The sequence below is a fragment of the Moschus berezovskii genome, chromosome 23 (assembly GCF_049115385.1).
Source record: "Moschus berezovskii isolate FMDL1 chromosome 23, NW_MosBer_1.0, whole genome shotgun sequence".
Classification (NCBI taxonomy): domain Eukaryota; kingdom Metazoa; phylum Chordata; class Mammalia; order Artiodactyla; family Moschidae; genus Moschus; species Moschus berezovskii.
In genome coordinates, this window is record NC_142482.1 from 42,544,839 (window position 1) to 42,567,391 (window position 22,553).

The 22,553-nt window shown below is 47.8% G+C and overlaps 1 protein-coding gene and 3 non-coding genes across 5 annotated transcripts; all 4 read right to left on the bottom strand.

Annotated features, from left to right (window-relative positions):
• Positions 1–5,613: 5,613 nt before the first annotated feature.
• Positions 5,614–5,686, bottom strand: TRNAV-UAC (transfer RNA valine (anticodon UAC)). Its single transcript has one exon. It is a non-coding gene; the product is annotated as a tRNA-Val (tRNA).
• Positions 5,687–8,565: 2,879 nt separating this feature from the next.
• Positions 8,566–8,639, bottom strand: TRNAT-AGU (transfer RNA threonine (anticodon AGU)). The gene has a single exon. It is a non-coding gene; the product is annotated as a tRNA-Thr (tRNA).
• A 3,279-nt stretch (positions 8,640–11,918) lies between these two features.
• TRNAI-AAU (transfer RNA isoleucine (anticodon AAU)) lies at positions 11,919–11,992 on the bottom strand. Its single transcript has one exon. It is a non-coding gene; the product is annotated as a tRNA-Ile (tRNA).
• A 1,967-nt stretch (positions 11,993–13,959) lies between these two features.
• Positions 13,960–20,201, bottom strand: PRSS16 (serine protease 16). 2 transcript variants are annotated; one of them, XM_055406962.1, is made up of 12 exons: positions 20,132–20,201; positions 19,895–20,055; positions 18,951–19,050; positions 18,680–18,809; positions 17,008–17,131; positions 16,684–16,761; positions 16,552–16,599; positions 15,807–16,097; positions 14,867–15,008; positions 14,369–14,548; positions 14,144–14,289; positions 13,960–14,028 (listed from the first exon to the last, which is right to left on the bottom strand). In XM_055406962.1, exons 1-12 carry the CDS (start codon positions 20,199–20,201, stop codon positions 13,960–13,962), a joined length of 1,539 nt encoding a protein of 512 aa, XP_055262937.1. The 2 variants fall into 2 exon arrangements, with proteins under 2 accessions (XP_055262937.1, XP_088687582.1); XM_088831456.1 differs by lacking the exons at positions 15,807–16,097; positions 16,552–16,599; positions 16,684–16,761; ... (1 more) ...; positions 18,680–18,809; positions 18,951–19,050.
• Positions 20,202–22,553: the final 2,352 nt, after the last annotated feature.

A 22,553-nucleotide genomic window follows, 5' to 3' on the forward strand; every position in this document is an offset into this window, starting at 1 on the left:
TTTTGGATGTTGAGAGAGACACGACAGAGTAGTGTTCTTGATGGCACAAACTTGGAATCCAGAATGCAACGCTTTCTCACCCCCAGCATTGCCATCTGCTGCCTAACTGGCCTTTGCCATAAAAGACCAGGTGTACAGAAGCTAACAGAAATGTGAAGATTCGTGCAGAAAGCTTTGGGGAAGTTTTATCTGAAGGAGTGATGATGGAGGGCAAGTTGCGAGGTTGGGGAGATAGTAACTAGGAACAGAGGTGAAACAAATAATATATTCACAAATCTCTGGGAAATAAGAGGACAGGGTGGTGGGGGAGAGGGGGGCAGTGAAGTGAGAAATGAAGCTGGAGACATAGGAGAGGCCATGGAGAGGATTTGAGGCCATAAGCTTAAGGGTCATGTCATAAAATAGGTCTCAGATGTTCAGGTGGTAGGCGACCCTTTCAGAAACACCGCTTCCTGCCTTTCATCCATTTGTCCTCTCAAAGTTCACAGAATCTGAGATCTAGTCTGAGCAAAAGTCAGCTAAAATTCCCCCAAATATTGGAGAAAACTCCCAGGCATTCAAACCACGCAGCCCCCTTTAGACCGCGACGGGCAACAGCGGTGGTCCCCGTAGACAGCCCGGCCGACTCCCTCAGTTGGAATTTCAGGGATCTGCCACCCCCGGGTGCTGAGCTCCACCAGCGCAGAGGCAATGGGAGTTCAGACATCGAGGGATCACTTCCCTGAAGTTTTGCAGTCTGTACTCAGGTGTCAAGGGAAATAACCAACAAGCAGTCTATACCCAGAACTGAAGAAGAAGTGTGAATCAAGCCAAACTAAGGACGATAGTCCCGTGTGAGTGTCTCTCACTAATTCTGAAGAACGGCTCCGGAGAATATGGTTTTCAGCAGTTTTATACCTTGTCTGTTTATATAGATTGATTATATATATTTATATAGGTTGATTATAGGCTTTGCAGCCAAAGATGGAGAAGCTCTACACAGCCAGCGAAAACAAGATCGGGAGCTGACTGTGGCTCAGATCATGAACTCCTTATTGCAATTTTCAGACTTGAAAAAGAACTGCAGAAAGGCAGAATGGTTGTCTGAGGAGGCCTTACAAATAGCTGAGAAAAGAAGAGAAGTGAAAGGCGAAGGAGGAAAGGAAAGATATACCCACTTGAATGCAGAGCTCCAAAGAATAGCAAGGAGAGGTAAAAAAGCCTTCCTCAGTGATCAGTGCAAAGAAATAGAGGGAAACAATAGAATGGGAAAGACTAGAGATCACATCAAGAAAATTAGAGATACCAAGGGAACATTTCATGCAAAGATGGGCACAATAAAGGACAGAAATGGTATGGACCTAACAGAAGCAGACGATATTAAGAAGAGGTGGCAAGACTACACAGAAGAACTATACAAAAAAAGATCTTCAGGAGCCAGATAACCACAATGGTGTGATCACTCACCTAGAACCAGACATCCCGGAATGGGAAGTCAAGTGGGGCTTAGGAAGCATCACTATGGACAAAGCTAGTGGAGGCGATGGAATTCCAGTTGAGCTATTTCAAATCCTGAAAGATGATGCTGTGAAAGTGCTGCACCCAATAGGCCAGCAAATGTGGAAATCTCAGCAGAGGCCCCAGGACTGGAAAAGGTCAGTTTTCATTCCCGTCCCAATGAAAGGCAATGCCAAAGAATATTCAAACTACCACACAATTGCACTCATCTCACATGTTAGCAACGTAATGCTCAAAATTCTCCAAGCCAGGCTTCAACAGGACGTGAACTGTGAACTTCCAGATGTTCAAGCTGGATTTAGAAAAGGCAGAGGAACCAGAGATCAAATTGTCAACATCTGTTGGATCATCAAAAAAGCAAGATAATTCTAGAAAAACATCTACTTCTGCTTTGTTGACTACGCCAAAGCCTTGGACTGTGTGGATCACAAGAAACTGTGGAAAATTCTTCAAGAGGTGGGAATACCAGACCACCTCACCTGCCCCCTGAGAAACTGTATGCAGGTCAAGAAGCAACAGTTAGAACTGGACATGGGACAACAGAGTGGTTCCAAATTGGGAAAAGAGTACTGTCAAGGCTGTATATTGTCACCCTGCTTATTTAAGATATACACAGAGTACATCATGCGAAATGCTGGGCTGGATGAAGCACAAGCTGGAATCAAGATTGCGGGAGGAAATATCAATAACCTCAGATATGCAGATGACACCACCCTCATGGCAGAAAGCGAAGAAGAACTAAAGAGCCTCTTGATGAAAGTGAAAGAGGAGAGTGAAAACGTTGGCTTAAAGCTCAATATTCAAAAAAGTAAGATCATGGCATCTGGTCCCATCACTTCATGGCAAATAGATGGGAAACAATGGAAACAGTGAGAAGGGGCTCACTCTCACTGTTTTGGGGGTCTCCAAAATCACTGCAGGTGGGTTGTTGACTGCAGCCATGAAATGAAAAGATGCTTGCTCCTTGGAAGAAAAGCAATGACCAGCGTAGACAGCATATTTAAAAGCAGAGACATTACTTTGCTGACAAAGGTCCGTCTAGTCAAAGCTACAGTGTTTCCAATAGTCATGTATGGATGTGAGAGGTGGACCATAAAGAAAGCTGGGCACCAAAGAACTGATGCTTGGGAACTGTGGTGTTGGAGAAGACTCTTGAGAGAGAGAGTCCCCTGGGCCGCAAGAAGTTCCAGCCAGTCTATCCTAAAGGAAATCAGTCCTGAACACTCATTGGAAGGACTGATGCTGAAGCTCCAATATTTTGGCCACCTGATGTGAAGAACTGGCTCATTGGAAAAAGAACCTGATGCTGGGTAAGACTGAAGGCAGGAGGCGAAGGGGATGATGACAGAGGATGAGGTGGTTGGATGGCATCAGCGACTCGATGGACATGACTTTGGGCAAGCTCCAGGAGTTGGTGATGGACAGAGAAGCCTGGCGTGCTGCAGTTCATGGGGTGGCAAAGAGTTGGACTCGACTGAGCAAGTGAACTGAACTGATTCCTTGTCAGAACAAAAAACATCAAAAGTGAAATGGCACATTCCTTAAAGGTTTCAAAAAAAGAAAAAGGGCAGATCAGCCAATACACATCGGATCAGTCTGGTCCGGGCACCTGGGAAATACTACTAGCGTTCACCTCTCAGGGAGAATGGCATTTAAGTTTTACCTTTAAAACAGACTTTTTAACCTTTTATTAGGCACGAACATATGTAAGCCAGGATGACTTTCCCATACCTCAACATGTGACCATTTCTTTCAGAACCATCAAGCAGAAATACAAATTTTATTTTCTTGGGTTCCAAAATCACTGTGGATGATGACTGCAGCCACAAAACTAAAAGACACTTGCTCCATGGAAGAAAAGCTATGAGATACCTAGACAGCGGATTAAAAGGCAGAGACAGCATTTGGCCAACGAAGATCCCTCTCTCTGGTCAACGCTATGGTTTTTCCAGCAGCCTTTTAGGGATGAGAGAGTTGGACCATAAAGAGGGCTGAGCGTGGAACTGTCGATGCTTTGGAACTGTGGTGCTGGAGAAGCCTCTTGAAGGTCCCTTGGACTGCAAGGAGATCAAACCAATCAATGCTAAAGGAAATCAACCTTGAATATTCTTTGGAAGGACTGATCCTGAAGCAAGCTCAAATGTTTGGCCACCTGATGTGAAGAGCTGACTCACTGGAAAAGAACCTGACGCTGGGAAAGACTGCGGGCAGGAGGAGAAAGGGGAGACAGAAGATGATCTGGTTGGATGGCATCATCGACACAGCGGACATGCATCTGAGCAAACTCTGGGAGATAGTGAAGGATAGGGAAACCTGGCGTGCCGCAATCCGTGGGGTCCCAAAGAGTGGGACACGACAGCGACTGAACAGCAGCAACAACGGAAATACCGTCTGCGGTACTTTATGTGTTTTTTAAGTTGAAAAAAAAAAAAAAGAAAAAAAAATCTGTGCCTAAAACACACGCGCCACCCACTCAATATACCATTAAAACATTTCCCCCATCCTCTCTCCGGAGAAGGCAATGGCAAGCCACTCCAGTACTCTTGCCTAGAAAATCCCATGGATGGAGGCGCCTGGTAGGCTGCAGTCCATGGGATCGCTATGAGTCGGACATGACTGAGCGACCTCACTTTCACACATTGGAGAAGGAAATGGCAACCCACTCCAGTGTTCTTGCCTGGAGAATCCCAGGGACAGGGGAGCCTGGTAGGCTGCCGTCTATGGGGTCGCACAGAGTCGGACACGACTGAAGTGACTTAGCACCAGCAGCATCCTCTCTCACTTCTGAGAAATCCCTCACACGGCCCGGCAAATCCGGAGTGCGCTGTTCATGGTCCTGACTCCAGGAATAGTTCTGGTTTCCCGGGGGCGACGCGGACCTTCTCCGCCTGCCGGTCGTGCGCTCCGTTTGATCTGGATGCCGAGTCCCCGAACCGTCCGAGAAGAGCCGCTGCTGGTCTAGATACCCTGCCTGCGAGGGTCCCCAGGCCCCGTTCCGTGTATGTCTGTCCCACAGCCTTGCCTCGAAGCACACACGCAGACAAACGCACCTCAACTCCATTCCTGTCTCAGCCGGGACTGTTCTGTGCCTAAATGGAACTTCTTTTGAACCCGGGGAAGCGACGGGTCTGTGCGACGGAAGGACAACCCGTGGCAGAATGTGACCAGCCCGCCCAGGCAAGCCTAGGTGGGTGGGTAATTGGGTCCCGCTGCAGATGACCGCGTGCTGCCTGCGCTCCCAGAAAAGGGGCGAGTCGGCGTCGACCGCGTGGTGGAAACATTTGAGCAGAGATTCGGATCCAGGCGGACTACGGAATAATTCCCTGAGGGTACCGGTGGGGATCCGCACGCGGACCCGGGGAATTAGGAGAAAAAGGGAAGGACAGTGAGATTAAGCAACGGTCTCCACCCGACTCAAGATCTCCGTGTAGTTTCTGGGGACAGGAAACTTCTGATTCATTGCTTCCATCCCCTCCTCCATTCCTTTCCACCTTCTGCACACACAGATTTTATGTCGGAGGTTTTTGAAAATATTTCTGGTAAGGGGGGGAAAAATTGCCAGAGATGGAAGACATCTGGAAACCTCCCCTTTTTCCCGTCTCTTGGTTTTAGCTTCTTGTTTGACTGATTGCATTCTTTCATTGATTCACTTGTACTGCTGTAGGCCTACCTCAGTTGCTTCGGGCCAGTTGCTTGCATTTCAAATCATTTGCCCATAGGCTACCAGTGAAAGCGAAAACCATAAAGCTTGGTGAAGAAAATGTAGCGAAATACTTGCATGCATTTGAGATGAGCGACTGTATGTTAGACAGGACAGAAGGAGCAGTAAGCGTTCAGGACATAATAAGCACTAAGCTACCCCGGTAGCTCACAAAAACGAACCCCTTTTTCCTCAAAATTGCACTAGGAGAGAACATTATAATTGACACATTGTAAAGCTGCTGGAGTCAGAGGAACGTTCAGAAATGTTAAAATGGAGGAAGTAGTTTAAAAGGCCGTAGGTGAGAGCACGGGTGCTCTGAGGTACGTTGGAATCGGGAACCTCGGACAGGGCAGCAAAATCCGAAGGAAATCTTTGCCCTTGTCTGTAAGATAGCAAAAGCCGGTGGGTCAGGCTGTTTCCGCCCGGTTTCGAACCGGGGACCTTTCGCGTGTAAGGCGAACGTGCTAACCGCTACACCACGGAAACGCCACGCCCGTGGGGGGCATTACAAGTCCCGTAAAACCGCAGACTCGGTTTCTTGGTTGCTCCCCACTTCCCACCCCGCCACGCTCCCAATGTAGTAATTGTGAATGTTTCTCTCTGGCAGGATGTTTTCACTCGCGGTGCCTTGCTTTCCGTCGTCTCAAAAACTTTTGCTAAAAGAATAATATCGAAACTGGATGGCTCATAACCACACCTAACTCAGTGGTGGGGGTGGTTTAGTCGCTAAGTCGTGTCCGACTCTTGCCACCGCATGGACTGTAGCCTGCCAGGCTCCTCTGTCCATGGGATTCTCCAGGCCGGACATCTGGAAACAACCCACTGGAGTAGGGATGTTCCCGACCCAGGGATCAAAGCTGGGTTTCCCGCATCACAGGCAGATTCTTTACCGCCTGAGCTAGAAGGGAGCAGAGTCCAAACACCTTGCCAAACATCAGGCAGGGTGTCCTCAGGTTCCAAGGGCATTTGATTACGGGCAACAAGCCGATACTGTCCCGTGCCTTTGATTCCCAGCTCTCGTCCTCGTCGTTGGAGCCAGAACACAACGCACAGAGTCCTGAAGACCACCGAACTTCCGAGAGGGCCAAGCTCGTCTGGAGGAGACTGCCGAGCGGGGTTGGGATGGCCTGTGCCCTCTTGACTCTCAGAAAGGAGTGCCCAAAGGAGTAGTGTTTGGCAATTCATGGGCCTGGACTTTGCGCCGGAATAAGTCGAGGTGGGAGTCATCGGTCAACTTATCATCCAGCGTCACTCACACTGCCCTGGAACGACTGTGCTTTGAGCGATCTGAATCTGTTCAACAGATGCCCACCTTGCCTCTCCTTTGTTTTTCTCTTCATTTTACCGGACCTGCCTCATTGTATTTTCCCTCTTCCCAGCACTTCCCCTCGAGGACCAGGAAGGCGCTCAGCAGCGAAACTGTCGTCTTTCATTAAATTCCATGTGAGAAATTCCTGATTTCTCTGCATCAGCTCTGCCTTGGCATCTTTCACAAATAGCAGCGCTGAAAGCTCCTGCGGAGAGACAATATTTCCCAACCATCAAGTCTGGGATTTAGGTTCCCATAATTTGAGTAGAAGTTTATTTTTAAGCCAGTAAGGAGTAGCCCCACAATGTACCCAATCCAGGCCCTACCAGATGTCCCGAAAAATTATGCAAGCAACTGGTTGCAAACGGTCCTTTGAGTTATGTGACTAGTGAACGCACAAAGGCTGTTCAGATCAAAATGTACTTTTTAAACAGTTGAAGTTCATAAACAAAGAATGCTTTAAAAAGTCAGTTGCCCGCACCTTAAAAAAATAAAAAAGAATTTTGGTGTATTTTGTCATTGACTATTTTTTATCCTCTTTTAGATATAACCTTAGTTCTCCTTCCAAAATTTCCAGTATCATCAAGGGTCCATTTCACATCGAAAAGAGGAAACAGTTATAACACAACTTGATTTACACTGCCGTAATTCATATTAGAATGTCTTTCCTCTTCTTTTAGTTCTTTTGATTTCATTTCATTCACTAAGGACAAATGAGTAAAAACAATGCTGGATTACCTAGTGATTCAGGAAGACAGCTGTAACATATGAAAACGCAGAACTTGAAAAGAGACCCACTGGACTAGACCAGTAAGTCTCCAGCCTTGCTTCGTGAAATATCCATGGAACAGTAGTGTAGAGTCTGAGATTGCAGAAATGCTGACTTTCAGGCCCCTGATGCAGACGCAGTCATTTAAAACCTTCATTATAATGGATCACACCAGGTCATTCATCAGTTCAGTTCAGTTTCGGTTCAGTCGCTCAGTCGTGTCCGACTCTCCGCGACCCCGTGAATCACAGCACGCCAGGCCTCCCTGTCCATCACCAACTCCCGGACTTCACTCAAACTCCTGTCCGCAGAGTCGGTGATGCCATCCAGCCATCTCATTCTCGGTCGTCCCCTTCTCCTCCCGCCCCCAACCCTTCCCAGCATCAGAGTCTTTTCCGGTGAGTCAACTCGTCGCATGAGGTGGCCAGAGTATTGCAGTTTCAGCTTTAGCATCAGTCCTTCCAATGAACACCCAGGATCGATCTCCCTTAGAATGGACTGGTTGGATCTCCTTGCGGTACAAGGGACTCTCAAGAGTCTTCTCCAACACCACAGTTCAAAAGCATCAATTCTTCGGCGATCAGCTTTCTTCACAGTCCAACTCTCACATCCATACATGACCACGGGAATAAACCATAGCCTTGACTAGACGGACCTTGGTTGGCAAAGTAATGTCTCTGATTTTTAATATCTTATCGAGGTTGGTCATAACTTTCCTTCCAAGGAGTAAGCGTCTTTTAGTTTCCTGGCTGCAATCAGCATCTGCAGTGATTTTGGAGCCCAAAAAAATAAAGTCTGACACTGTTTCCACTGTTTTTCCATCTATTTCCCATGAAGTGATGGGACCAGATGCCATGATCTTTGTTTTCTGAATGTCATTCATATGCTCATAAAATTTTGAGAAGCGCGACTGTAAGCACTACAAAAGTTGGTGCCAAATCGGGGTGGTGGGAGTTGGCGGGGAAGGGGGTGGCTCTGAAGGGGGGCATGACAATTCAATGATTCCATGAAGAAAAACAAATGTCTCCATTGCGGTACAAGTTCTAGGAGGCGAACATAAGTGAAGAGATCCCACAAAACCAAACTGGCAACTTCTGAGACCTGATCTAAAATGCGAAGGAAAGACCAAGGGGCAGCTGTAATTCTCATCTCAAGATGTCTGAGAACCGCCTTTTCACGGCTATCGGGAGAGCATTGGTAGTACTCCGAAGTAGTCCGGGGCTTGATGGGAGGTAAACAAATTCCGTTTTTTAACTTGTTTCGCTCTATTTAAAACAGTGCTGCCTGAGGCCCCGCTGGGATTTGAACCCAGGATCTCCTGTTTACTAGACAGGCGCTTTCACCAACTAAGCCACGGAGCCAGCTACAGTAGACTGTTCATTCCTAATATTATTTGAAGGAGTTTTCACTTTCCCGGCTCACCAATGCATTTCTCAAGAACTTTAGATCAACACTACAGTCTCAGGACTATTTCCTATTTCTCAAGATTTCCATCAAGTCTTTTACCTTCTCTCGTCCGCAATATGCACAGACGTTTACGTGCTGAGCCAAGACAAGAAAAACCTTCGGAACCTCTGAACCCTCGAACGATAGCCAAATCGTTTGACTTTTGCACCTTCCTATGTGAAGCCACTCAGTCGTGGACTCTTTGGGACCCCATGGACTGTAGCCTACCAGGCTTGTCCCTCCATGGGATTTTCCAGGCAAGAGTACTGGAGTGGGTGGCCGTTTCCTCCTCCAGGGTTTCTTCCCAACTCAGGGATCCTTCCTATGGGAGATACTAATACTTCTCCCTTTCGAATCTGTAAAAGGAAAACAGTGGTGCTTATCAGTCTTGAAACAATAACATGAAATGGAGCGCTTGAAAGGACTTCACCGTATCTTTTGCTACGCTCACTGTCAAAGGGCAGTATCTGACAAGAGAGGAGTGTGCCTGTTCATATTTATTTGAGAGCAATGTGGACAGTAAAGGCAAGCAAAAGGGAAAAGGAAGGTAAGAATTCAGCAAATGTAAGCATGTAAGAATGATGTTTTTGACACAGAAATACAGACAATTAAAACTTTGGTAGACATGTCTTACATTAAAACTGTCATCAAGTTCTTGACTTCTCTGAGTTCCTGAAATAGACATTTAATGCATAAATATCAGAGAATAGTCCTCTCCTCTGAGCACGAGGCAGTATGCAGTGATGCTTCAGAGCTCAAACTCTGATGTCAGACTCCATTGATTCTTTGTTACAAATCTGTCATTATCCTTGTGACTTTGAGAAAATGTAAAACCTCAATTTATCATTTTTATTTACTCAAACTCTTTGAAGAGTGCTGGCAGGTAGTGTAGATTATTTCTAGCCTCAATCTATAAGACTGCTACAAGTGTTCTAAATCTAGGCCGCATAAACAATATTGCTTCCACAGGTGCTAGTGAATAGTGTCAGGAAGCTGCCAGTATCTCTTGCAATAACAGACTTTTGTTTTGTGTCCTTTTTTTTTTTTTTTTCCCAACAACTGTAGCTTCTCCAGTACTTCTGTAAAGGTAGGTCACATTTTCCATTTACTTCTATTTGAAGACCTCCTTCATTGCAATCACATCTGCATACTGCTATAGGATTTAAATTTTTCTGCCCAATGTGATTCACCTCTCCTATTGTACTTGATCGAGTATTTTGTGAATCAATGGGAAAACTAAGTTAAGTTAGGAACCACCTGCTGTTAAGCACATCAAAGGCACTTGAGTGCACACACACAAGTAAGAAGTAAAATAAAAACCACAAAAAAACAAACCCACCCAACATTAAAGTAACCTTTGGTCTCCCAGTTCAAAAAAGAAGGGGTGAGTAATATTGTCTGGGCAAAGGATGATCTCTGTGATGACCCCACGAAAGAACAGTGAACTGGCCATTGTTCTGTCTGAAAATCTTGGATTTTGTCATGGGAACACAGGGCAAGATGGTCTTGCCCTTTATAATGGGCAAGATGTCACAAAGAGCAGTGGTTAAGATGTTTATTGACACAAATGGAATTATTTTAGGGCCAAGCTAGGAAAGAAAACATTTCATGTGTTACTTGAAACTTTGTGAGAGAAACTCACCAAGCTTCAAGTTCAACATACACCATACAGCTCCATTTCAGATGTCTTTTATAGGCTGAAGACGGATGTCATTGGTCTGGTTTGCATTTCAGTGTGGGAATGGGACTCTGGGAGAATAATCTGTAGCATGTACCATCTTGCACAGATCACCATGTAAATATCTCTGCATGTCCTTCATCAAAGAAGACACCAATCACATTCCTTCAGCTTTTAAGAACTGCCTGTCATGGACCTACTGCCCACTGGGCATTTGTCTCAACTCTGATTTAAGTGGTGGGAAACAGACAGGTTTCCTATGGGACTTTTGAAAACTAAATTTTTACTTTGGAGTGTATTTAGAAAAGTTGCCAAAACAGTAGCGTTTCTTTGTACCCATTTCAGAGTTTCCTTTAATTCGCTTCTTAGGTTACCACGGTAACCTTTATTAAAGCGGAGAAACCAACACTGATACTTTAATAATAACTAAACTCATGTGTTTGTGTGTGTCACATCTGTTCTTACGCTAGTGTCTTCCCCCCCACCCCCGGGATCCCACATTGCATTCGACCTCCTCTGGTCTGTGATTGTTTCTTGGTGTGGATGAATTATTTTTATCTGGTATTTTTATGACTATCTTCCCGTCTAGGTTTGTCTGATAGTTTTCACATGAAGACCTGGGGCCACAGGTTTCTGGATGAGACCACAGAGATGAAGTACTTGTCCCATCACTTCCTATCAGATGTTACGTGATAGGAGGATAGCTTACCATTAGTGATGCCAACCTTGATCATTTTTAAGGTAGTGTGTGCCATTTTTCTCCCTTGTGAAGTTTCTTCCTATGTTTTCCCACTTCTTCCTGGCTATTTAGAAGCTAGTCAGTCAGGATGGCCCATGTTCCAGAAGGGAGAGATTAAAGCTCCATCTCCTGGTGGGTGGGTGGGGAATAGTTTCTTACCTTAGTTGGAATGCATCAGGAAGAAAAATACATCCCGTCTCCTGTATTCATTGATTTACTTATTTAATCACCGATTTATAACAGTATGGACTCATGAATACGTATTTTATACTTAGTTTGGATCTTTATCTCAAACTATAGTATTCGTTGTTCAAAGAGTTTCAGGTTTGGCCATTGATGGCTCTTTCCATCGCATAAAGAGACAGCTGACAAAACTGTTTCTTTCCTGCTGTGTTTGTATCAATAGAGTTTTTTCACAGAGCATTTGAAAAATCTTGTTTCATCTTTTGCTGACCTAGTTAAGACCCAGATGTGGAAATGTAGAAAGTGTAGATGGTTTCATAGTCTATTTTTGGAGGAAAATAATCCAGTACGGTCAGTTTCTTTGCTGGACTCAGTTACCCTGTGGATCAAAATGTGCCAAAGCGACGCTCTGTGTCTTGCATGGTCAGTGACTGCTATCCTTTCCACCCATGAGGAAAGATGTAGGGTTCCAGTTAAAGTTCTCAGCGAGAGTTTCGTGTCCCAGCCATGAATTGGAATATACTGGTGACCCTAAAAGGGGTGAACCGTCACCTTCTGCGTGTAAGTGTAGAAAACGAAGGCCTCCACGAAGCCTGGCCCGTACGGGGATCGAACCCGCGACCTTGGCGTTATTAGCACCACGCTCTAACCAACTGAGCTAACCGGCCAGACGGCGGACTGCTGGGTCCTGTTGTGCTATTAAAAGAAAAGGAATCAATAGGGCCGCTCCAGGAGCTGGAAAAGGAACACAATGAACCCAAACGACCACAAACTAATATTCAAAGAAAGAAAAAATCGCATTCTTCCTCTCCCCCACCGTGGAATTAGGGGGAAACAAAGAGGAATTCTTAGTATTTGGCGTGAATGAGCTCTATTTCCTGAGGACTGAGGTAACCAATATTCTGGACTACCTACCTGAGAGCTAGGCCTGGCACCACAGGCACATTGATAGGGAGGCTCTTTGAATACTCGAGGAGACCAGGTAGCCCAGCACCAAACCAAAGCCATTAAAGAATAGATGGAGAAGTTTGCAAATAAGTATCCAGCAAAGTAGGAGGAACAGGAAGAGTATGTATGATTGCAGAGTGGACTCATTCTTTCGTCTCTCGACAGGAATCGAGCACCCATGACGGTCAGACCGCGGTGCGCACGTTAAACAAGGATGGGAGACCCTGAGGCGAGACCTCGGCATGAGTGGCTGCGGTTCAAGAGCAGCGTTTGTTACAGGGCAGCACCTGTGATCTGCGCTAGGACTGATCCTCGGAAGAGATAACAGTGTTACTCCCCGGGGTTTGGAGTCAAGAAAGGCAGGGAGTGCCCCCTCACAGGATGGGCTTTATGCCTCTGTTTCCACACTCCTGCCCATCCCTCCCCTCACCCCACTCGTCTTCACTTTCCCTCCCCGGCCCAGCTTCCCAGAGGCACTCGGGTCACTTGACTTGCAAATTTCTGGTCCTGGCGCGGGTTGAACCTACCAGTGACCATGGGACTGTTGGCAGTGCTAAGGCAGGCTAAGTGGGCCCCCGTGAGAGTGGGTCCAATCTCTCAGAACTTGGAGGTGTCCTCAGCAGGAAGGCTTGATCAGAACCCTAAATCCCTAGGGCTGGAAGCTGATAATGCCCAAGAGGGACGTTTGATGATGGAATAAGATGGTGAGTGAAAAAGAGGGAAAACTAAAAGACCGACAGAGAAAGACAAGGATGAAGGGACAAGAAGAGCAGTAGAGACAGTGAGGAAGAGCCTAAGAGACAGAAACTGAGCCTCAGGGAGAGAGCACGACTGAGAAGATAGCGAAGGACAGGGAAAGTCTGAAGAGCGAGAACAGAGGCAGAGAGAGAGAAAGAAAGCGACTAAAGGGCCGCAGAGACCGGAAATGAGAGAGAGAAATAGAGCGATGGAGTAAGGAAGGAGAGAGCAAGCAAGAGGGGAGGAAAGTGGAAAGACACTGAATGGGAGACGAGGGCAGAGACAGAGACGCGGAGAAAGAAAGAGAACCAGACTAGACACGGAGAGACGGAAATGAAGATACTCGGAGAAGCAGGAGCAGATCGAGAGACAAGCAGAGACAGAGACAGTCTACGCTGCACGAGGGTCCAGTGAGAGCAACAGTGAGAAGCAGAGGCAGGTCAGCGTCTGAAGTCCAGAGACAGTCATGCAGCAAGGCAGCCAGGCCGGGAGCTGAACAGAATTTGAGGCTGAGGCTGATTTGCAGGGGGAGGAGATGAGCATAAAGAGCCATGTTTATTTGACATTTGATGTAAATAATGATATTCACATTGAGGTGTGGAGAAGGGAATGTTAACCACTCCAGTATTCTTGTCTGGAGAATTCCACAGAAAGAGGAGCCTGGCAGGCTACAGTCCACAGGATCCCAAAGAGTCGGACATGGCTTTGTGAGTGAACAAAATGGACAGAACATTTAGGGTAATCACTTAATTTATATAACTCTTTATAACAAAGCACTTTTAGTCAGGAGTGAGGATATTTGTAGACACAGGATGGTTTTATGCAGGACAGGTCCTAAATGTGAATTCCTGGAAATTTCCTCTTTCAGAACAAGCTGCTTTTTCTTGTCCAATCAATGGATACATCCAGGACTGAGGTGGCCCTTCTGGAGTTGGTGAGGGTGTAGGATTCAGACAGCACCCCTAATCTGGCTCTCCTTTGCAAGCCCAAGCCAGGTCTGCAGCTGCTGGGAGATTTTCTGTAGAGAGGTGGGGAGAATTTGGAAAGTTCAGACTCCAGCACTAGTAGAGAGCAGGAACATGCATATTAGCATGCAAATGATAATGCAAATCACTCAGGTTTTTCTCTCTTACCTGTCGAGCAAGGTGGAGGCTAGGGGAATCTGAGGGTCTCTCAGGTGCCATGTCCAAGCAATGAGAGGCACTAGGGATGAGAAGGGCTGGCTCAGACGGTCCCAAAGTCTGTGTTACACTTAGCACATGCCAGGGGTCTGCATCCCCTGGAAAGAAAGGACAGGATGGTGTGTTGAGCCACAGCCAGGTAAGCACTAAGGAGTCAAGTTCTGACGGCACACTCACCATTAACAAACAGCACTTGTGTGGCCCCTGGGGTCTGGCCACCATAATAGGAGTTGGTCTGGGCCACAGCCTGGGCTACAGATGAGGTTGAAAGCCCAAACACCTGTTCACATAGCTCAAGCTCGGAGGGCAGAGCTGGGAGCTGGGAGAAAGGGCACCCAGGGACCTCACAGGTGACGTCTGTGGAGAGAGGGATTCATCAATGTGGAGTGTATAGCCAGCTCCCTACCTCTTTAATAATTATGTACAGAGCTCTCCCCAGTGATAACTGAGACAGTTCCAGAGCCTCCCCTCAGTGAGTTCACAGTCCTGTCAGAGTTGCACTCAGCCCAAGACACTGATGGCCTAGAATGATCAGGGCTGTGATGGACTAATGTCTGGAGTGAGGTTGGGGGTGTCTCAGAGGGAGCATAATGAGCCTGGACCACCTTGAGATGGTTTGTCTGGGCACAGCAGAAACTGTATGTTTTGGAGGTGAGAGTTGGGCCAGTCACTCACAGTAGCCGAACTCTGTACAAGTTTGGTACAACCACTGCCGGTCACCCACGCTGGACACTTGGATTTCTGTAACTCTCAGCTGTGCCACGGTCTCTGCTCGAGAAATGCTTAAACACTTCTGACCCAAGCTGTGTGTGACAACCTAAAGGACAATACGCATACATATATGTAGACATACATTCCTTGCCCACCCCCCGCCAAGGCAGGGCCTGGAGCCCTGGAGCCATTGGTCAAAGGTCAGAAGAGTGTGTTTCTGAGTTTTCCTGGGGTCACTGGTCAGAGTTGCTGGGGACCTAGGTCCCTGTGGGTTAGAAATTAAGGTGCTAGATGACTAGGAACTCATCACCTGTAAAGTTGATCTTGGGCAAGTGAGAATATCTTAGATCTCAGTTTCCTCAGTTGTGTGTGGGGACAATAGTAGTGTTTACTTCCTAGAACTATTTTAAGAATTCAATGAGATAGTATATGTGAAGCACACTGCACAGCATTTGGTGCAGACATCGATGGAAAAGTGACATCTGCATTGTAGAGGCTGGGAGTCCGAGGGATTGTGAGGCTAGGCGCCCCGGTCTCTAGGAGAACTGTGTCCCGAGGACAACTGTGTCCCCTGGACTAAAGTTTTTCCTTCATTCTACAAATACTATTTGAGAGTTTGCTGGGTGCCAGATGCTCTTGCAGGCCCCAGAAAGAGGACAAAACAACGTAGGCAAAATAGTAAGCACAGACGCTAACATTTACCTGCTGTGCTCCAGGCTCCCTGTTCCCTAGGGCATACTGCTCTTACCTCATTTCACCTCAGAGGTCCTTTTGAGATGTAATACCCATTTTACAGATGAGGAAACTAAGGTGCAGAAGGGTTTACGCTTGCCCAAGTTCACACAGCAGAGGTGCAGCAGGAATCCTCGCTCTGCTCACTCTTGGCAGTGCCCGGGGTTCTCACCTGCACTGCCCGACGAATCCCGCGGTAGGGTGCAGGGCCGCTGCAGTTGCCCCGATCCTCGAGGAGGAGTCTGCAGAGCTGTCGCACACTCAGCGGCGCTCCAGCTTGCCCATCGTACTGCACCGTACCTCCCACGAGTGCCTGCAGCGCCCCCAGAAGCTCTGCCTGGTCCTCAGCGCGCTCCAGGCTCCCGCACGCTCCCAGCTCCGAGCTCAGCGCTGCCCGAGCCCTCCCGCTCGCGCGCAGCCGCCGCTCCACCTCCGCAAAGGCTGCGGACGCCGCTGCCCGGCACTGCGGAGAGCGAGAGGCAGCGTTGGTGAAGACTTGGGCCCGGGGTTCGGCCTTTCCCTTTCCGCGACCCTCATCCTCCCTGGTCTCCCCACTTTTCCACATTCAGATTCATCCTGGGGCCAGTCGAAAGTCTCTTCTGCTCGAGGCCCCGCCCTCCTCCGGCTCCTCCTCCGGGCCGTCCCACCCAGGCCCCGCCCACACGAATACAGCCTCCTGATAGGGTCGTCCGTCCTCCAGCCCCGCCCCCGTATCAGCCTCGCCCCTGTTGGGTCCTCCCTTCTTGGTACCCAGACCCATCTTCAGCTCTCGCCTTCTTCCCAAATTCACCCACCTCTCGGGGCTCCCAAGTCTCTGAGACCCCAACACCTTGCAAGCTTCAGCCGTTTTCTCTGGCCCCCATCCTCAAGGCCTTTTCTCTTTCCCTATCCCCCTCCGACTGGGCCCCAACTCATACCTCCAGGGATCCGCCAATGGCAGTGTTCATTAGGCTTCTAGACACCACCTAAAGTCCGGCCGCGGGAGAATATTAGGTGACCCGTACCACTGAGACCCTCCTCCCCCCGGGCCCACCGCCCGCCATCCTTACGTCATTATACTTGGAGAAATCCAGTATGGCCCGCACCGGAGCGGAAGAGGCGATGGAGGCAAAAAAGAGATGGGGAAACTGAGGGAGGACAAGTTATCAGTCTGGGGGTTGAAGGACTGGGATCCCATATCTGCCCGCCCCTGTGTCACTCGTTGTGTGATCTCAGGCAAGTTCCTACCTTCTACACAACGAACTCTTATGAAGGAAGATTGGGATGGGGGGATGGGGGAAGGAGGGTATGGAAGGAGGTTTTCCTATTATCTGAGTTAGGGACCTCGCAGTCCAAGTTCCTTTCCCCCAGTCCACCCAGAGGGGTCCCAGGACCTTCAACCGGGCCCAGGCAGCCAGGGAGCCAGCATAGGAGCCTCCGAAGCAGATCCAGGGGCTGGTGGAGGAGACATTGAAGAGGCGGGAGAGTGTGAGGCGAGCAGAAGCCGCATCCGCCAGCCTAGGGTCAGAGAAGAGGCTGAGTCGGTTCCCATGGGTAGGAATCCCTGAAGATTCCCTGATTTACAGGCGGGGATCCAGAGAAAAGAATGGAGAGAGCCTGGACAGAAGCTGGGGTTTTTTCTCATGAGGTACTTCTGAGGATTCCCCATACCTACACACTCATTTCCACACAAGTGCCTAGATCAGGGGAGACTCATTTGGAAAGCTTCCACTCTTCTCTTCCAGACTAGGTGGGAGAAGAAAAATCTTCAAGACAGTTTAGGTGAAAATCTAAATTACAGGAGGCTTTGGAGACTGTCAAAGAGAGCTATTCAGGAAAAGGAGGGGGCCTAGGCTGGATAGCTTAGGAGGTATTGGTGGAGAGGGAGACACGATTAGAAAAAGAGACAGAGATATTTGAATATATCTAATATCCTTTCTTTTTTTCTTTCCCTTAGGCAGTACCACAAGGCTTCTGGGATTTTTAGTTCCCCAATTAGCAGTGATCGAACCTATGACTCCTTCAGTGAAATCGTGAAGCCCTAATCACCAGGGAATACCCTAACATTTTTTTTTAACCCCAAATGCTTTCTCTCCTCCTAACCTTTCTGAAACAGTTTGCAGTTAGTGTCATCCTACGGCAGTTAGAAACTAGTTTAGCTTGTGAAAAGATTAAGAGACAGAGAGGAATATTCAGGCAGTGTGATACAGATGGAGACACACATAGATGGAGACAAGAGTGAGGCAGAGAAAGTCAGACTGATTACAGACAGATACAGAGAGATAGAAAGCAGAAAAGGGAGAGACAAGTCCTGGGGGGGCGGGACAAAAAGTAGATGAGGGGGGAAAGAAAGAGAAGGGATTTGGTAACAGGAGTAGGGTGCACTGAAGGAAGTGAGAGAGGGAACTAGACAAATATCTGGGGGAAGCCCACTCTTTGAAGAAGGCAGAGTTCAAAGGCTCAAGGAAGCAATGTGCCTGCAAGTCTGGAGAACAGCAAGAACTTCAGTGTACCTGGAACCCAGTAAAAGGGAGAGAGAGGCCAGAGAGCTAACTGGGAAGCCTCCAAAGCCAGCATGGGAGCTTCCAAAGCAGATCCAGGGACTGGTAGAGGAGATGTTGTAAAGGTTTTGTCTTTGCTCTGAGTGCGATTAGAGACATGTGAGGGATTTGAGCCAGGAGAGAGGTGATCTGGATTGTGGTCTAATGATCACTCTGGCTTCATCTGGAGAATAGACTGATGGGCTCAAGGACAGAAACAAGGAGACCAGTGAGGACAGGAAGCTGTGTCATCCATGTAAGGGATTCTGGTAGTCTGGACCAGCAGGTCATAGTGTGATAACAAAAGATAAGAATACATTGGAAGAGGTGGGGAAATAAAGGATAGGGAAAGAGAGAGACGCAGAGACAGGAAAAGAAAGAATAAAACACTGAAAGAGAAGAAAACATGGGACCAGGGACTCAGAGGTCAACTTTGGGCAGTGGAAGAAGAGACAAAGATGCAGAGAAGCCAAAATACAGACATCCTCAGTCCTGTGACCCCAAACATTCCCTATCCCCCACTCACGCATGGCGGCTGGACAAGAAGTGGAGCTGGGCCATGTCCAGCCCCTCAGCAGGTATACTCAGGCCATAAAATCTATGTTCCAGACTTATCACCAGGGCCCCCCAGATTGGGGCCAGACTTGCAGGGTGCCCTGGGAAGAGTCCAAAGGGGATGTGTGTGAGGTGGGTGTCAATTCTTGCAAACCTCAGGCTTCACAGCACTTCACAGTATGCAACTCCCCTTCCTCACCTCCACCAGCTTCTCCCTGTCTGTCCTCACCCTTGCTTCTTACCTCTCATCACTGAGCCAGGTCCAAGGCTGCCTTCACCCCCCAGATGCAGGAATACGGGTCCATCCTGGCTGGTCCAATGTTGGTCATTTACCCAGTACCGCTAAGAGGTGAGATGGGGAAGAAGAAATGGAATCATGAGAGTTCTGACCTACTCTTTATTCCCTGTTCATTGTGGTCTCTTTCCCTAATGGATCTTTTTTATCTGACATTGACTTGTTTATTTACATGTTCATTTCTCTCCTGTTTGTCTCCTCATCTAGAATGTAATATCTACAAGGGCAGATATTTTTGTCAGCTCTTTCAGTCTGATAACCCCAGGGTCAAGAATAGTGGCTAGCAAGTGGTAGGCACTTGCTCTCTATTGAGATAATTATTGTAGAATAATTAATGAATGCAGGTGGATTTAGGAATAAAGCCTATGTGAGATGACCTTTGGAAACTGTGGGGACAGCAAGTGTAAAAGAGTAGGTCTAAAAGTGGTAAATCTGTTCATTCATTCAATACATATCTTCAAGTGCCTATTGGGAGCCAGGTCTGGTTCCAAAGCTGGTCCAGATTTTTGCTCCATACTGAGACTTGGTGGTGCGTTTGGTGATTAATCTGAAGGACAGGGAGAATGGGAGTGGTAGTTGAGGGGCAATGAGGGAGTGAGAGTGAATGACAGGGAAAAGGAAAGACTGAAGGATAGGACCCAAGGAACGAAAAAAGTGGGAGGCTAGAGAAAGGAAGGGGAGACTAGGGGAGAGAGGGGATATCTAAGAAACAGAGGGGCTAGACTAAAGGGCCATAGGGGTACTGACAGCAGATATCAGGTAAGATTGATGGGGAGAGGGGTGAGGTGACAGAGGGGTAGAGATGGAATAGAAAGCAGAGACTGAGGGGCGGAGTAGTGGGACTGAGGAGGGAGTAGGGTGAGCAGGGGACCTCCGCTCTCCATGCCTTACCTGCAGGAAGGAGCGTCTGTCAGAAGCATTGAAGGGGTCCAGTGGCTGCTCCAACCACCCCTCTTTTGGGAGGGTCACAGAATCTGGGCCCAGCCCCAGGCCCAAGGCTGAGCTTTCCTGAAACCTCAGGATGTGCTCACCAAGGCGCCGAAGAAGGGAAGCTGTGGAATGTGGAGGGGAAAGAGTCAGGCCAGGCCCCCTTGGGAAGCCCCTGCCTGACTCTCAGGATCCTCCTACCTGGAGCTGAGGATGCCCAGAGGGAAACCAGGAGCAGAGGGCCCAGCCATGGCACAGGCTCGATGGCCATGTTGTCCTGTCCTTTGTGGGAGGGCTCTAGGGGCTGTGTTCCCTCCACTCACTCAAGACTTCCTCTATTGTCCTAGGGGCTGGCCTTTCAATTTACAGTCTTTGATCAGGAGCTCAGGTATGTTTGCAGACTCCTGTCCTGGAACAGGTCAAGCTTCTGTTGGAACCATTCAAGCAAGGCAGGGACGCCAGAGTCTGTATATACAGACCTGCAGCTGTGGCCCCTGGATCTCCAATTCTCTCTCTGCGCTTGATTTTCTCCTCTCTTGTCCCTTGATCTCCCTTCCCGCTGGCCCTCAGTCTCCATGCCTGTGCTTCACTCTCCCCTCGCCTTCAGGGGCCACCTTTTTCTACCTCAGGAGCCCCTCCTTCCCCTCCCTCTCTCTGCCCTCCAGCATGCTTTCAGTCCCCCGCATTTGCCCCAATACTCAGTCTGCTTGTCTCTTTGTTCCTCGATTCTCTTTCCATCTTCTCTCCAAGTCTCTCTCCTCTCTCTCTCTTCCAGTCTCGGCATGTCTATTTTCTAATCTCCCCTTTTTTTCCTGCTCCCCATCAATCTCACCCCCATCCTCTGACCCACAATCTTACCATTTTCCTTAGACCTCTTATAGCACTTTGAATATTTCTGCAGCAGCAGAATGTTACTCCTGCCTCAGAATGCTTGCCCCTGCTCCTCTAACTCTGTGGATTCCTGCTGCTGCTGCTGCTGCTAAGTCACTCACTTCAGTTGTGTCCGACTCTGCGCGACCCCATCGACGGCAGCCCACCAGGCTCCCCCGTCCCTGGGATTCTCCAGGCAAGAGTACCGGAGTGGGGTGCCATTGCCTTCTCCGCTGTAGATTCCTATTTCTCCACAAACCTTCATGACTTCCTCCCTCACCTCAGTCAGATCACTATTCAGAGTCCAGAAAGGGTCTTCCATGGTCATCTCTTTAAAAATTGTCAAACTTGAGCTCGCCAGCCCCAAGGAACATCACAGTTACCTAGGGCAGATTCCTGGCCCTACCCCAGAAATTCTGATCCAGTGCGCTTGGGTAGGAGCGGAGGACGCTGCATGCCTACGAAGTTAACTTGTAGCAGTTTTCTGGCAAAGACCAGGAATCGGGCAGGGAGCCCAGGGTAACAGTAGGGTCCCCCTGAGAAAATAGAGGTGAGGATGAAACAGCCATCTTTGGCAATAACGAGGAAGCATCCTCCTCCCAGCATCTTGACCAATAAGAGACAGAAAAAGAAGTGGGAGGCATTTGGTTGAAGCATCTACATCCACAGAAGCCAGAGCAAGGAGGCAGGACAGTTTTGAGCTCCGAAGTCAGCAGAAGGCCCTGGGGAAGCATCCTGGACCTGCTGCTTTCTAGTTCAGTGACCCTAAGGAGGGTTTGTCACCTTTTAAAGGCTGTTTCTACATGGTGTCAACCACCATTCTCTGCCTCTTCCTACTCATGTCTTTGGTTCAAAGCACTGCCCTAATCCAAAACTGAAATGTAGAAAACACTTCCATTTACATGAGTATGGAAAAGAAAAAAATACTCAAGAATAAATTAACCAAGGACGTTTAGGACATGTACCCCGAAAAAAACAGAACATTGAAATTAAAGAAGATCTAAGTAAATGGAAAGTTATCCTGTGTTCATGAGTTGAAATATTTTAAAATGTTAAGAAGGTATTAATAAAACGGTCCAAATGGGGGGAAAAAGGTCAAACCACTAAATCTCCTCTATTTTTTACTCTTATTCATAGCAACATATCATTATCAGAAGTATAAATATTTTATTTATTTAGTTCATCATCTGTCTCCCAGATGAGAATAGTAAGCTCCACAGGGCCATGGATTTTTCATCTCCTTTGTCCATTGCTCAATGCCTGGTTCTTATACGAGTGTACACAGTGGGCAATCAATAAATGTTAAGTGAATGAAAAATCCATCAACCGTTGTTGATGGGGTTCTACTCTAAAAGTTTATCTACAATCTGACAACTTCTCTCCACCTCCAGTGCTATCACCTTCTTCTAGCCACCAGCATCTCTGACTTGGACTATTACAGAAATTGCTTAGCTTTACCTCTATTTTCAAAGCAGACATATTTTACTTCTGGACAATGCACTCTTTTCTTTAATGATTAAAGCAAAGTATACCAGATATTTTTGATATCTAGACAGGCTGTTCTAGGTAACATAAAGCTCACGCAAAGTCGTGTGTAAGTCAGCATACCATTCCTCAGTGTGTGAGGTGACATCCTTTTCCTTGTTAGGTATCAGGGCAATGCTTGTCTTGTAAAATGTGTTTGGAAGAGTTTCCCCCTCTCTGATTTTTTGGATGAATCTGAGAAGGATTGGTTTTAACTCTTTGAATATTT